A 16976-nucleotide genomic window follows, 5' to 3' on the forward strand; every position below is an offset into this window, starting at 1 on the left:
AGTATGACCATTCATCACTTTTGAAGCCATCTTTCAACTTTTTAATGTAATGTAGCTCTAACTCATTTTAAGGGGGCATGACATGAAAGAAAAGCTTAATTTTGGTAGAAAACAAATACCTTGTAAAGCATTTAGCAATGGCATTGATTTAAAGTAGACGGTTTTTTTTTTGTTCTTGCTCATTTTTTCAAGCTGATCTTTGCAGATCAAAATTGCAATCTCCTTTTTGCTCTGTTTGGGTCCCCTCCAACTCCTAATGTAACTGTTTCAGCTTCTAAGTGCCAAATGCTACACTTGGTTAGGCTAGCTTTCTCTTTCTGTTATTTGCAGAAGACGTGCATGAGCTTTTTCACCAAATGGTTGTCTGATGACAACAAATCCTAATTCTAGAGAACAAAACTGAGAACGACAAAATGGTCCCCTTTGGTCTCAAAATGCTACATGCTATATGCTATGCACCTTAGCTTACACACATCAAACCATCAATCATCCAATTTCTTCACACTTGTACACACTCCAGCATCTTACTTTCATATGCCAGCATATGAGTCCCTTTGTGTCAAATAGGACACTGTTTTTCTATCTCACCTATTTCAATCAGCTACTACTTTTCTTTTTGTGTTGTCTGATTTTATTATGTAGCTGCTTTGGCTTTTACCTTTTTTGAATATCAAGATGCAAAATTGTTCTTTTGTATCTCCTCTAGCTGCAGTATGGTTGATCCTTTGTACATGAAAACGTTGGACCTAGTACAAAATAATGAGGTTGTCTGAAAAGTATCTTTTGGCCTTGTGATTTTTTCTGAGGAATGAGTTGTTTCCCTTCGTTTCGGAACATTCTGCCTTTTCATTTTGTTCAAGGGAACTGAGCGACCTCACAGCTCTGTCAGGTTGCCTCACTCTGCATCATTAAACGTCCATTTTAGTGGCATACTGAAGCCATTACCTTCAAAAGGTGTAATTTCCTCAAATGTGCCCTCAAACCAGCCCCCAAACAAAATGGATGCATATTGTGTCTGCACAATAATGCTCGCACACAGGACTAGACTGTGATAATTTCATCAGGATAATGATCCTCATGATGGGTCTGAAGTGAACAGAGTTGAACAAACTTGTTACAAGTGTTGCCTGGAAAGTTCCTGTCTCATCCACACCTCGCCTGATTATCTGTCCTCTCTGTGGGAATTGATTAGTAGACTTCTCGCTGCTATCTCGTCTCATTATCGGAGAGGTCTGACAGAGGCCTCTCCTTCTGCTCAGTCTGTTCTTCAATCACGGTCAAAAGCTGCTCTGCAGCGAGGCCACCGGGCCAAGAGGATGCATCTAAATATGTCACACCTTCTGATGCACTGATGGAAGAAAAAACTACAGCGATAAAACACTCGAGATGTGAAGGCTGAGGCTTGACCTAGTTGTATACAGAGTTTTTCTTTTTTTCCCTGAGAATGCAAACAACAAAACACTCAGTGAGAGCCTTTCAGCTCAACCCAATGCAGTGCCTCTCTCCTCTTAAGGTCTTGCTATTGACAGAGCCAGTTTGAACCCTGTGTGCAACCAAATTAGCCAGAGTGTTAAACTCACCCCCTGACTGACTTTTATTCTTAACTCCACACTTTTTTTTTTAGAAAGTTTGTAAATGTAGACGATCACCTGTGCAGATGGGCGAGCAGAACAATCAGTCCTCTGCTTGCAGCAACTCCCACGTGTGAAATATGAACACAGGGAACAGCTACCCATAATGCTCCTGCCATCTGTTCATTTATTAGTCTGGAACACCCAGCCCTAGTCCAAAGCGTTAAAGTTCATTAATATTCATAAAACATTCATATATGGAAACGCTGGCCGTGGAGTTGGGGTATTAGTGTCACAGACAGGATAGGGAAGTCGCACTAATTGATGATTGATGGCTCTGCCATTAGCAGCGAAGCCCACAGCTAGAGTTCATACATTACTGAGCTCCTCTTTGATTTAGCAGTGACACATTTAGAAACTCAGGCATTTGGATAATTTTAATCTTCTATATAGTACATTTTCTGTACTTTCAGCCATCTGTTTCATGTCTTACTTAAACTTATGGTCTCCTGTTATCTTTGTGCCTCCCTACTACTTATAATACATCTACAAAGCATGTATCATTTAAGCTAACAGCTAGTTTGGCTCTAATAAAGGTAACAAAGTAGTTTAAACTTTCACTGTTAGATTTGGTTTTTATTCTGTGCTAGAAGAGATGATAAAGCTGTTACTTTGTGAGGATTAGCGCGAGTCGATTGATTCATTAAATTAAACGCAGTCAGGCCAGTACTTTCCCGCCAAAAAGCTGTTAGCCTTTCAGTGGCAGTTGGCTACAGCTTCATCATTAAAAGACAGTTAAATGTGGTTTCAAGCTTTTTCATTCTGATTTTTTTATTTCATCATCAATATTATGCTATTTTTGCCTTCCTACAACTTACTGTTATAAAGGATGCAGCAAGTTTTTCTTTACATTTGAAATTAATACTTGGACATTTTTGGGACACAGCCTTATTTCTGACCCTAGAATAGCAATACCACTTCTATTGCTTTGCTCAATATAAAAGCCACAGCCAGCAGCTGGTCAGCTCAACGTAGCATACCGACTGCACATGGAGGCTAGGGCTAGATTTGCTTTATTAAGAGGAACAATTTGATTAAAAAAATATTCAAATGTTTTGAATCTGTTAAAACAAAAAAGGTACAACCGCTATTGAGTGAGTCAGAAGGTACAATAATGCATTAATGACAAACAATTCACGTCAGTATCAAGTATTTTTTACACTTTTGTCTGATGTTATCCTCAATTATATGTTATTTTTGTCTTACCATTGCTAAGTGTACATGAGAGCATTTAAGCTAGCAGTGTGAAATAAAGTAAAATGAGGTTGTAGCAAATTTTCTATACCTATGAATCTAATAAATTTCTATACATAACTTCGTTTCCAACCCTATGTAAGAGTTGGATAAGAAAATCAATATAGTTTGTAACCCCCTTACTCAAAATTAAAGATGCTGCTAGCTAGCTGGCTAGCTCAATTAAGCACACAGCCATGTGTGGGTACTAAAAGCTAGCTTGGTTAAAGGCAAGAAAGTGATGTAAATTTTCACGTTTTGCCTTTGGTTTTTGGTAAAGCTGTTATTAAGCAAGGCACAGGGCAGTTTTGAATTATTTAGAAAGAAAATGCAATTTTTTTGTAATTTGGAATATGGAAGTATAAAATATATATAAAGATGGGAGTCAGGAGCAGTATGAAAATGGAATGCCTAAGTTAGGAAGTCTGCTTTTAAAAGAACCCAAAGGACATTAATAGTGATGTTTCATGTCGTAAATACTTGTTCCTCTTTCTCACCTCCAGGTTGCCTGTTTGAAGACGAGCTCTGCACACCCTATGAGTTCTGCGTCAACGGTAAGTCAAACTTAGAGTCTTAAACGCACATCTTGTGTATTTAAAGCATTCAGGAATTCATAGAGGCAGAGATTGACATAACAAAAAGTGTTTTCAGCTTTAAGACGTATGAAACCTATTGAAAAAACATTAAAATATCAGGTTGGCAGTCTGCAACAGGAAGAAATGGTTAAAAATAAACCACATCTTCCTTCAGTGACTCAAATCAATACTGGTTTTACCCTTTGTTTGTCAAGGTTTCTTCAAACACTAAATGGTCACGACCTCATCTACAAACCATCTCAGCTTTTCAGGATGGCTGTGTCTATGACAGCTGTTGCTATGGTAACGTGTCCCTGTATAAATAGAGGGGAGAAATGATGGGGAGGGGGGTGGTTCTTACAGCGTGACATCCAGCAGAAACATACGGCAGGGGGCCTTGATTTTAAAGGCGATTGATAGCACGTGGATATCGAAGGAGGATCTCCACCACCGAGCCGTCATGAAAGGTTAATGCATTCTGCCATACCGTGGACGGTTTCAGAGAAGAGGTGGTGGTTCAGGAAACTGCACTTTCATATTTACAGGGTATACATATAAACCATCCCATCTGTCCTGGTTTATGTCAAGCCTTAGCAGCATAATGATTAGAAATCTTTTAAATTGCTTTGTTTTCCTGCACTTCTACAGATTCATCTCACAGTTAATGTCTCAAAATAAATGATGCCTACAAAGGGAACACTGTCTCATCAGCAGACAACAGAATTTCATGCAGAAACATGATGTGATACATGAGACAGCATGGAGCAAAGTGGGTTGTGACCTTTTTGCAGTGCAAATATGAACCTCTGTGTCTTTCCTTTCACTGCAGTCAGTTAGAGTCAGTGTATCAGAGATGAGATGAGACTTAAACCTTGTTTGATCTGAATTTTGTGAGTGATGCGAAGAAGATTTTGGAATACACTCATTAAAATTTCCCCCAAATTAAGGTGACTTAAGCAAATTGTTTTTGTTCTTCAAATCAACATTTTAAGAACAAAGAAATGTTCAGTTAAATCTTATTCTCATATAAATAAAGTTAATTTTTGTCTAATATTTTAGTGTTACAAATTATTGAAGAGAGGGTGCTTTCCTATATTTCAAACATGGATTTAACTTATAATGATTATGCAGAAATCCCCGAATCTGTCTGTAATCTGTTCAAAACTGTTTTAAAAATAGGTTGAGGTTTTCATAAGATCTTCTTGAAACTTGCCAAATGAAGAGGTCATCACATAAGGATCTTCTAGCTGGTTTATGACCTGTTGGAGGAGCAGGTTTGCCCACAGATCTATCCTCTATGGACCTCCAGAGGGCTGGCCAGAAAAATAATGTTCATAATATACAGAGATTTTTTGTTTTTAGGCTGTGAATCATGTGAAGCTACTTTGGGAATTCCAAAGGGGCTAGTATAGCCTAAAAAATCACAACACCCCCTCTTTAATCAACCATTAAGGTTCATCAGAAAAAATAGCAAACTAATCTCACTCTGTCTTCTCATTAACAAACACAAGATATGAACTAACAAGAGTTTTGGTGAGATTTTGTGCTTGTTGCAGGATCTTGACATCTCTACTTCCATAATAACACACTCCAGGGGCAAACAGGGCAGATTTTAAGACCGTTATAAAAACTGACTTTAATTACACAGACCACAGAGTGGAGCTGTGTGTAGCGTAATAGAGGGAAATTGCTGACACCTCATCTGAAAAGCCCTGTGAGACCAAGAGGAGGGTCGTGGGTGTGAAAGTTTTATATTAGATTAGATTATCAAGCAGGTTTGCATCGTGGATTGTCATTTCCACATCTTTCCATCTTCTTTCATCACTTTGGCCGAAAGAACACAGCTCACATTATCTCTGCAACGCCGAGATGAAATGCAAGCTGCACTGCTCCATAAAGGAAAAATATATACAGGGAAAATAAGATGAATGGTGGGTTAATGTTGTACATAATGTGCAAGTAATGAGACATTATTTAGCTGCTTCATAAACCCTCAGCACATATTCAATCTACCCTCTGTCACTCTCCATTGGACTCGTGATGAGCAGCAGCCACTGTGCAGACACAGGCTGAGTGGGTGTAACTAGGTCTGCCACTTCAACTTTTCCCCAGGTCCCTGAAGGAGTAACCTGGTTTATTCTAGGCCCGGCCAACCGTGCTCTCCCTTACCCGAGCTGTTGCCATGCAAGGTGGCTGAGGGAAGGGCAGGGCAATGGGAAGGAGCAAGTTTTTGTGGCGGCAATGCATGCTATTTCAAACAGGTCTTGTTGGATTCTGCTGTGCTACTTTTTCCCCCAAAATATGAAAAAAATATGAGTGTCTTTCCCAAAGATTAAAAAAAAAAAAAAAATCAACAATTGAGTGTTAAACATTTGACAGGAAAAGTGTTCTTTCAGTCAATGCTAGCCAGTTAGCTAGATATTGTTGTGCTTTTTAAACTTTACTTTTTAAGGAGTGTCAGTTAAGATGTACAAAAACAAAATTTACAGTTTTATCCCCCTGAAAAATGTAGAAATACTCAAGACATTCCTTAATTTGTCACAGAAGCAAAAACAAGCAAACTAGCTAACTTCAGTTTGATTTGTCTGCTGAAATGCTAGCTTACTTCCTCATATACTAGCTAGTGTAATTGTTGCTAACCCTTCGATTTATTACAGCTTTTATCCTCATTTTTAATAGTACAAAATACAACAAATAGATGAACAAAAATCAAATCAAGTACTCTTTGAACATAAACGGAAAACTGCTCAAAAGCTGAAGCTAATGCTAATTCAGGACTATCTTTACTAACCAACAAATCCAGGTAGTGTTGTCTGTGAGTGCGGAGGCATTGTCTGAATAATTGTGCATCTTTTTTGGAGAAAATGTTGAGAAAATATTTTATCAAAAGGTTTTTCAGTGATAAATTGAGATAAACTGAAGAGTCTAGATGTGGTAGGCTACTAAAGACCTGAGTATAGGCTAACTTAAGCTAGCATGTGTCATCTTTGATATGTTTGATTTAGATCAACAGCTACACTTTTCTGTGTTTTCAGACATATATAAAAGGCTGTGATAAAATAAACCTAAATAAAAGAGTAGGCCTATATAGCTTTAGAAACATCTGTGCTCTCTATAAGATACACATTGGAGTGGAGAGATTTCTTTTCATGTTGTGCTAGCACATGCTGCACTGTGCCACTGTTAGCCCCCTTGTGCCATTTAATCTTCCCATGTCATGTCTCATCTTTGAACCATCCTTTTCATACATTTAATTTCGCCTTCAGGGACCAACTTCCTCTAAAGTACATGTGTTTACTTCATGGCTAGAACTGCATTTTTAATTTGCTACAGCTCTCAAGGGCCTGTGGCTTATACTGCTATGGCAGGCTAAGCTAAAGTACAGCACGTAAGTGCTACATGTTTCCCCGAGGGCACTGGTTGGCTCCACTTAACCAACAGAGTTTCATTGATCTGTGGTTGTCTTGCCTCCACTTGGGCCAACACTGTCTGAAGCATCCACATTGCATCGTAGATTTAAATGATTTAGGTGATGTGTGTATTGATCAAAGCTGACAAATAGTTCAGCTGCAACAATAACACTGTTAAGTCTAAAAAACCATACAAATTTACATGAGAGAAGAAAAAGTGCCATGGCAGGAAATGCAAAACTCACTGTAATTAAGCATAAAGATAATAAACATTAATGCACCAAGGTAACAAGATAATATGATATACATCACAAAGCACTGAATAGGCAGTAGGTTTTAAAGTAGCCCTGAGAGGCTGGTTTGTCTCTATTAATTATCTGTATTTAAATGCAGATTGCAGTGCATGAATAATGTAATTAAATTACCATTTCAAAGCTACAATTTCCACATTAATAAAACCTGAATAATCCATAAACATTTTATCAATCATATTCTGATTACTTAAGCTGTTCTGTACGCTCTTTTCTTTATTAGCGGACTTCATCTGGCCGCTCTTGCTGCATTGATTTTTGCCTATTCATTTCCCTGACATGCAGCTAATACACCTGCTGCAATACGTCTTGATTCCTCTCCTGGGTCTTCTCCTCCTTTCATGCTACAGCCCTTTTAGAAATTCTTTTCCGACTGTCAGCTTTAGCGTTTGCTCTTGTTATCCGAGCGTATTAGCCTTCACAGTTTAAATAGCTTTAGCAGCAGCCGGGTGTCGCTCTGTCTGTCACTGTGGGAGGAGAGACATGTCTGGATTTAAGGCTTTTTACCTTTTTTGGCTGAAATTTGCTTCTCTATTCCTGCCAACTCACTGCCTTAGATTCCCTTTATTATGAATGACAGTGATTTGTTGGATTGTCCACCTTCTGTACAGGTTAATCGATTCCTTGGACCTGCATTATTGATGCCATTGATTGGGGTTTATTTGCATTGCAGGTGCTGTTGACAGCAATTGTCTTGTCTTACACGGTGGCACAAATTGATCCATTGTAAGCTTAATATTCCCTGAAACTTGACAGATAATCATTATAAAATCTCTCTTTCAATCTCTGTTTCACTCTCAGGCACCCTTCTTAAAGCTCTCTTAAATAAAGTCTCTGATATTTAACTGTGGTAAATTTTAGTCTTATTTTCAGTTTCCAACATCCTCTTATAAGGAAAATACCTCCTGCACTTCTCGGAGTCTGGAATGAAACCGTTTTTCTAGCTGTCAGGAAATATTAGTGTTACTTGATCTATCACTGCATGTTCTGATTTTGTCACTTCTGTGGATTTACCGCAAAAAATGACAGAGCGGTGCTTTTGTGATTCACTGAACATGTGAGTCTGAAGAGTTCAGAATCATCTCCATGCATCAATCAACCATTACATTTCACAAGTGAGATTTTTTGTTCTTAAAATACCTCACATATTTTCTAAATAATGCGGATCCCTGTTTGTGTGTTCCTTGCTGCTATCGGAAATGTCCCTGACAACACTGAAGAAAATGACATGTGCTTGTTGCCACTGTTGTCATGGAAACCAAAGAGGGATGCACAGCATCAAACACTGAACAGTTTCCCATCATTTTTTATGTCACCAGTCTGCCTTTTTTCCTTACATAATGTCTGTCAAAAGTGTCTAACTGGGAAAAATAAATCACAGTGGTCTTTATTATCATGTCACTATATTTAACACGCCACCTGCTGTAGAATGGTCTGAAAAGAAGGCCTGTCAGGAAAAGACTGACGTCTGTGAAGGTGACGTCCTGTGATTCAGACCCGTCTGTGATGATCTGTGCATCTGTAGGTGGGAAGTTTTCCCTCTGCCCTGTTTGCAATCCCAAAATAACTCCAGAGTGTTGTGCTACGTTGCTTATGCTAATTCACCACCTCTCACTGCTTTTTTTTTGTCTTCCCGGCACAGAGCTGTCATTAAACGGATCGCTGGGAGAGGGGGAGTCAGGAAAACACCGGTTTCTCCTTTGGAATATGAATTTAATTTCGAGCCTCGTCGTCAGACATCAGATTATTATCTTTATAATTGTCAGTCACCGAGTTTTGTGCAGAACATGGCACTTTAATTACATTTTGCTGGGAGGAGGTAAAATGCTCAGTGATGTATGAAGCAAATATCTTGTGTCATACTTGCAGAATAAAGTTAAAGTATTTCTGTGCTCAAATATGACAGCATTAGGATAATTGGTTGATATGATAGACTTAACTCTGATGTGCCCATCGTTAGATGGCTCAAAAATACAACAGGGTTTGCTTGAAAAATTTCTCTCCGTGTGTATTTCATCTAAATAATGTGGTTACCACTTTATAAAGTACGACTGAAAGTACATGAACTTCTCCTTTATTTTCTACTTATGCAACTGTACTCACCCGTAAACATTTCCTTGGTTTGATAATGATGGGGCTGTTTAAATATTGATCCCTAAACAGCATTTTGAACATTAAAGATGAATTTTTACAACATTAGATCAGCAAAGGCTACAAAGATGGGGCATTTTGAACATCTTAATTGTTCATTTCTCACTGTGCTGGTGTTTCACTGGCACTTGTTTAAATTTGCTGTGCTGGTGTACTGTATTTGGGTCATACAGGGTGAAATGTGCTATAGTGTGTTAAATATCCTGAAATATTAAATGAAAAAAAGAGGAAGAAGGATAGAGCAGAGTCATCCCTGTGTTCCCATATTTTTAAGACACTTTCAAAATAAGGTCTTGGGTTCCTACGTTTCCTTTCAACTTAAACCCTATTCTCCGACAGCATTTTGGAAGCACTTTATAGTGAATGAATGAATGAGTAAAAAACAATCAGCAGCCGCATAAATTGTCACAGTCATTACAAGACAAAATAAAATAGGCTGATAGAACAGGGTTTCCGCTACCAAAACTGGAAAGAAGAGGGATAAAATCTGGTTCCAAAAAAAAAAAATGTGACCAAAGGCCTAATTTGGAAAAAAAAAAAAAAAGAAAAGAAAAGTGGGAACACAGGCTTCTGGGTAAAGCCAGGTCACTGGGCAGTTCTTATAAGCCTATGCAGCTAACAGGTAAGACAGGAAATTATACCATCACAGAAGGGTTCATCTTAAAGTTCAAACATACCTTTAAGTAAATTAACTGCTGTAGACTATAAAAATTTAGTTTTTATTTTTGTCCATAACAGAGCTTGTTTAAAGCAGCCAGTTGATAGCACGCTACAGCACTTAGCTACATTTTCCTTACAGTCTGTATCCCTCACAAATTAAACACAAAATTTACAGCTTGAAATTTTGAGTTAATTTTTAACCATTGGAACTTCTTATTACTGATAAAAAGGCTTCTCATCGTTAGCTAAGAGTGGTCAACTTTCTTGTTAGCAAGCCTGTGGCTAGCAAGTTTGGAATAATGGTAAAATGACATTTCATGATTGAGTTTGAAATCCTAACTTCTGAATTGTTTGGATTTTTTGTTGGATAATTTTATATATGGAGACAAATGGATTGGCCCACCATTGTTTTCTTCAATTTATTGTTAATTTAACACATTTACACTACCCCAATATGAACCAGACTTTAGCGGGAATCTCACACGCGCATGGCCCGCCTACGTCATCGTGAAGCGTCTGTTTTTACATAAAGCGCGAGCTCATCAGAGTCAGCACAATGAGACGCAGAGAGCACTGCAACAACTTTAGGGACTTTTTGATTTATGGTAAGTCGTTTTGGCCCAACACAGCCCTCTAACAACCCCACTTCGTTTAAAACGATTGTCGAGAGATGCACTCGCTGCAATCATACGTCATGGATCCCACGCGCTGTCCGCGTGCACGTGCATGAAGTAAACCGTTGATGTGAGTGTGGTACAATACAGATATTTAGTCAAATGAAATGAACAGTTTAGAGGTTTGTAGCATCAGAATGGTAAAAGTAGCTGTGTCAAGCTGTGTTAAACTGATTGGCAGTGGAGCAGGAAATTGTAGCTTGTAACGGACATCAGTGTTGTCTTTAGGGCCGGGCACGTCATTAAACATCAGTCACAACATTGATATTTGCTGTCATATTCAGACAACTTGGGGCTAATTAATGGGATGCAGTGGTGCGTTACAAACTGTTGATTCACATCATTAGACACCAGCTTCATGAATACACACACAGACAGACAAGCTGGCTGAGCTAAAATCTGCAGGATTCATCTCAGGAGATCATGTGTGGGGTGAAGTTTTATTCACTGAGTTTATACAAAAAGATGCACAGGTTTATCTCTCCAGCTGAGACAAGGTGACTACGCAGGTCATTTATATTCCAGGGGCTACGTCTCCACACCGCTTCCTGACCCCCGTGAGCCTCCGCATCCTTCAGAGGTCTAGACCATCCATTGAATTATGGGGCTGATAGGGACTCTGTGGTGTGTGTGTGTTGCCTGGCAACCTGTATTGAGTGAAGCGGGAGGCCTGCTGATAGGGAGATTACCAGGGTCCCCGATAAAGTCCTTTTCGCCATGAACGGCTGCTTATCATGGTGCTGTCAGAGGAAAAATGTCATCGATTAGATCCCTAAAACAGGGAGTTAGAGGTACAGAGACACTGCAGGGGCCACACAACATTACAGACATCTCAACTGGACAGGTCGTTTGACTCTGTCACACAAAAAATAAATGTCAGAAAAGATTTCCTCTCATGTGGGTCTCCCTCTTTCAGATAGCGAAACACTTATTTTTCTTACCTGGATTACTGCCTGGTGGTTTTGTCCAACGTTTCTTCATAACAGGAAGGGAAAATTGATCCAAAAGGGCTTAAAAGAACAAGAAAATAACAAGAAAAAAACTTTTTTCATGAAGATTACCACAAAATTCAACAGAGCTGCTGCTGGAAGTTGAGAAAATGATGCAGTATTGATTGTGGAACCCAGTGGCTGGACCCTGTTGACAATTTAGCCTTTAGGATCTATGTGCAACTTGCTAGGGCTGCCTGTGCCAACATTTCTTTTTCTATGTGTTGCCGTCTCTGCAGCTGGATTAAAAGTTGATAGTCACTAAAAAAAAAAGAGAGAGAGACAGGGATCCGGCTCTACATCATGCTGCCTCCTTTTGCTCTCTGCTTGAATTCTCCTTCCTTGTCTTGTTAAATGCTGGTGCACAAAACTGCTTACACTTCACTTAGCAGATTCTGCTAAGCTAAAGCTAATGTGCATCTAATAAAAAAGAGGAAATGAACATGTTTCTGCTTTTCTTCACTTGCAGATGGAGTGTTTGGAAGATGCCAGCAGCTGGCCCATGCAGACCTGTACACGTACGATATCTCCTCCTCAGCTCTGCAGCGCCTCAGGATCCTCCTCCAGAAACTGGCTCACAGAGGTACCCACCACCCTCCTTACTATCTGTCTTTGTCCGAGCATCTTTTCTTCTTTATCAGTCATGAACAGAGCTTCCAGCAAAGGCTTGCCCCGCTGCCATTGTGTGAGGTTTGCCAAATAAGCCAAGCTGTCTCTTTGGCTGGAACAACAGGTCGTTTGAGTCATACGGGGCCATTGTTTCGCCATCATCTCCCAACTCCAGCAGCCAGTCTAATTGGTTTGTATGCCGCTCGGACATTTAGGGCTAATTTTGTGGATGAATAACTGCGAGGTGTGCAGAATAATCACATTAGGAAGTCTATCATGGCGGCTGCTAATGTGTTTGTGATAACAGGTCACATCTTCAGGGACATAAAGTGCTTCAAAATCTACTGCAGACAATTCATGAGTCTCGTCAGCACATCTCAGTTTTGTCACACTAAAATGGATGGTTTTATATTCCTGTCCTGTTCTGGCTTTGGTACACAGAGCTGATACAGTGTGAACAAAAGCTAGACAAGACTAAAACCTCCAGGCGTTCTGCTGTTATGGACCCTCTGCTGTGACTGTTAAGCAAATGGCTTGGAAATCAAACAACTTAAAGAGTCTTGGAATAATATTTTTTGCACTTTAAAAGCCTCAGGTACCTGTACATACATGTACTTTGGTACTTTTTCCTTGAATACTCAAATATTTTTTCAATGATGTAAAAAAACGTTGTTAAATAGTTCATTTGGTTATTTTTCTCATCTGAAAAAGTAATTTTCGGTTTGTTTTCAAGTGCTTTTTGGCATTTAATGCCCCCCTGAAATAACCTGAGAAAGCATTAGTGTCACCTTCCCATAAAAAATGTGTGTGGCACTTTGAGAGATTTTGGAAGAACTTCTTCCCCCCAAAATAAACCAGTATTCATAAATCATAGCTTATTAGCTGAAAAAAATAAGCAGTTATGGGTGGATCTCTGTCTCCTTACGTCCAAACAGGAGCAGAAGCTATTCAAATAAATCCCAAATTGTTAGCAATGACTATCCAATGGTGTTTTGGCTTGAGATGCCTGCGGAAATTACTGGAAAAGGTCTTTTCTATGTATTACTTTAAACAGCAAAGGATTGCGAGGAAAAAAATGCAGTAATGATACTTAAAGTGAAGACACAATAGTGATATTCTACTTCTTCACATGGCTATGTAATTTCCACCTTTATTCTACTATTTAATTATGCACTGCTTTGTGTGATATATGACATTATTATAGCCAGAGTTTATTTTAGAAAAATGCAGGGAAGACTTCAAAGGTAGTTAATAATTTTGCAAATCACTGCACATGATTCAGTTTTTATTAACCAGTTAATTCCAAATGATTGATTCAGTTACCTTAAAAGTATATTAATACTCATTAATAGGTAATATACAACATTTTTGTCAGTTATCTGATATTTTTTAGTGCAAATTTTTCAATAAATTATTATCTGTCATGTTATTTCAGCATCTGTTATTTTAGATTTCCCTATGAAAAAAACATGTTTTTAAAGTTCTGGGAAATTTTCTTGTAATTTATTTATGAATCTCAGCCCAAACCAATTTGTTACCAGGCTAATAGTGAAGTCATCCCCTGAGAAAATTATGTGGATTTTATTTCTGTTTATTTTTCTTCATACATCAAGCAGCCTGTAACTGCACTCATAACCCACCAGGGGGCAGTAGACACCTATAATACAGACTGTGACCATGAACATCAGCCCTCCAAACATAATTGGCTTTGCAGGCTACCCTGAGCTTAATATCTTTTAACAGGCGTGAACCAGTGTTGAAAATCATTAAGAGTAAGCAGTCGGCCAGGGGAGGGAAAAATGGTGGGGGGTGGGGGTAGAAATAATGCAGTGATGAATATTAGGCAAAGCGAGACCACACATTTATTCTAATTACTGCTTTGAAATAAACAAATGAGACTGAGGAAGATGGGAAGAGATGTGGTGTGTAATTTTTTTTCCCTGCTTCATTTTCTGAGGTGTTTAATTCTTCAGATGCTTTTCATCATTGAGTCTCGTTCTCTGACCTTGTGTTTTTTAACACCCGTTTAGAAACGCCACAGACATGACATCATCACTTTGAATTATTTTCCCCCCTTTCTGTCTTGTACAATCACACACAGACACGTAGTATTATCTCCAGATGAGTCCACAACGCACTGCTAATGCTCGGTGGCACTGTGTTCTTATCAGCTCAACAGCTATTGAAGTGTCATCTTTGAGACATACAGGACAGGTTTTTTTTCTTTTCTTTTTGAGCCCAGACAGGGTTATTGAGACCATTGTACTGTAGCCTAAATTGAAGAGATCAAGGGTGGAAAAACGGGGAGGAACATCGATGGAATCGATTTACAATCCTCTTTATCTTTCATCAGAGACACAGGTTGAAATCACACAATCTGTGCTCGCTGCACAACACCAATGTCATTCTGATCAATAGGAGGTGACCCTTGTACAAAAGGGCTTGAGTTGTCTGGGTGTGTTCCCTGTAGTACATCACATCGTCTGGTATTAAATTTTCACCACAATACCTTTTGAATGCAAGGTCCTGTCACCCAAGTGCAAATGACTTTTATATTACAGCACCCAAAGCTAAGCAACTTCAGTATTCAGCGCATGCAGCTGCAGTATGTTTCATATCCAAGCTGCTGTCATATGTCTCTGGAGTTATTATAGCTCAGCTATAAGTGTGTGTCTGTGTTTTCTGTGAGCAGACTGAGAGTGGGGTGTTAGACACAGAAGCTATAGCCTATTCATTTGATGCACATATGGTCAAAAAATTGATACATTTCATGAAGGCCGGCTAAACGCAACCCTAGCACAGCACAGCATAGCTAGTTAAGTTATGTCTAGCTGGCCCAAAAACTACTCAGCAAGACTTTCTTTTTGGCACAAAATTCCAAAACAGCGGGACGGGAGTAACAAAATGGTAAAGCGTTTTTAAAAAGTAGTACTTGTTTCAACATAATAACAAGCTGTACCTATGTTATAAAAGACAAACCCAGTAAAACATGGCTAGGTAGTCGGCCACATTAATCAACTACCGACCAATTTCAAGGCAACAGCATTGGCGCTACATGACATGAGAGCTGCTCACTGTTTCGGAACAAGTGCCCCAACGAGCCAGGTGTGAACACACCTTTAGACTGTGTTATATATGTGGAAGCAGTGTCTCTGACGTCACCCTTTTTTTTTTTTTTTGTGATAGTGTTTCAATGGTGGCCATCATGGAAATGGTGAACTCTTCCTAGCTTCCTCCAGGTTAGGGTGAGGTAAAGGCCTTTAGCCTCACTGTAGACTGGTTGTCCACCCCTCAAGTCAGCCATGCCCTTCTAAAAACTAGAAAAGCAATTAGAGGTCTTAGCAGACCTCTGCTAAGCATGTTGTGATTGTCATGCAACACTTGAGTCCTACTTTAATGCTATACTCTTTTTCAGCAGACTGTCTGCTAGAATTTGGTGTTAGCTGCAGGTTTGTACGATAATCTGTTACCTGACAGTGACTCAGTACATATTTCATATTCCAGATCTAAGTATCTAGAATATTGCCAGGATCTGGATCGTACTTTAACCTCTGTGAGAATTTTTTGTGACCTTGTCTTGTATTGTTTTGCAAATTAATCCGACCATTTATCGTGGAGTTATATACACATATGGTGAAAACAGCCCTATCTCACAATGATAAAGAATCCTTTAAAAAAAGTCCTGGATCCAGACAGTGAACCAGTTCACCTCCAAAATGTATGTACTTCTTCCTTATCCCATTTTGAACATTTCCTGAAAATTTCATCAAGATTCGCTTGTTACTTTTCGAGTTATGTTGTTCAAACTCTCCCAAAAATATAACCTCCTTGGTGGAGGTTATAACAACTTAAGTGTGCCCACAGGACCCAAGCACTTTTCTACACGGGGATATAAACATGTTTACTTTTGCGTCTTGAATCACTTCAGCCTGACCAGTCAGTGTAGGCTGTAAATTTAGCCCTCTACAGATGCTGCAGCCCTTTGATTGGGAATCAGGTTTTGACATTTATGTTCATAGGTAGGACACTTAAGAGATTGTATCTTTCTATAGCTAGCTTAAGCTACCTGCAATACTTGTGGAGGGAAAATTACATGCCTAGCATCCACCTTTTTGTTGACAATATGCTGCTACTTGAGGGTTTCAAGGGTTTATGTTGTATGCCTGTGCCAGTGTTGGACAAAAGTTGCTCCTTTCTGCCTTTTATGACAGTTCACCCCAAAAAATTACCTCATTCAAGGATCAAAGGTATAAACAAGAGATTAAATTTGATTTTTTTATTCATTTATACTGTAGCTATATTTTTGACCAGCTCTAACAAGGAGAAGCACTGACTGTGCTAATACCCGTAAGCTAACACTAGCCGTGTTACCAGCTAAAATATCAATGTTTTCGAAAATTTTGGGAGCAACACAGATGAGACAGATTTTTATTTACAAACTTTAACTCAGAGCCTCTGTCCCTATCCACTGGCTTCAGTTTTTCTGTTTGTGTAATCAACTGTTAATGCCCTAACGCCAGCGTCACATAGCACTGATCCTGTTGCCTTACTATAGGTTAGCTAGCTAGCTATTAAAGCTTATTGCCTGGCACTGTTAGCATCACATACAACTTTTAATAGTTCTGAAACTAAATTCTGTCATTTAACAGTGTATCATCATTTTGTTTAAAATGCAAAGAATTATGGGATATGCTGGACCCTGAGGATTCTTCTGTTGTATAAAAAAGTAGAAC

The 16976-nt window shown here is 39.0% G+C and overlaps 1 protein-coding gene across 1 annotated transcript in view; it reads left to right on the top strand.

The window, feature by feature from the left end:
* ptprn2 (protein tyrosine phosphatase receptor type N2) overlaps window positions 1–16976 on the top strand; it is a 157191-nt gene that overhangs the window by 16231 nt on the left and 123984 nt on the right. The window contains exons 2-3 of the mRNA XM_074693098.1: window positions 3368–3418; window positions 12104–12217. Of these exons, the coding sequence (XP_074549199.1) occupies window positions 3368–3418; window positions 12104–12217 (165 nt within the window). The remainder of the gene's footprint in view (window positions 1–3367; window positions 3419–12103; window positions 12218–16976) is intronic.

Source organism: Halichoeres trimaculatus, unplaced genomic scaffold (genome assembly GCF_033239565.1).
Source record: "Halichoeres trimaculatus isolate MK-OKI-2021-1 unplaced genomic scaffold, fHalTri1.1 fHalTri1_scaffold_18, whole genome shotgun sequence".
Taxonomy (NCBI): Eukaryota; Metazoa; Chordata; class Actinopteri; order Labriformes; family Labridae; genus Halichoeres; species Halichoeres trimaculatus.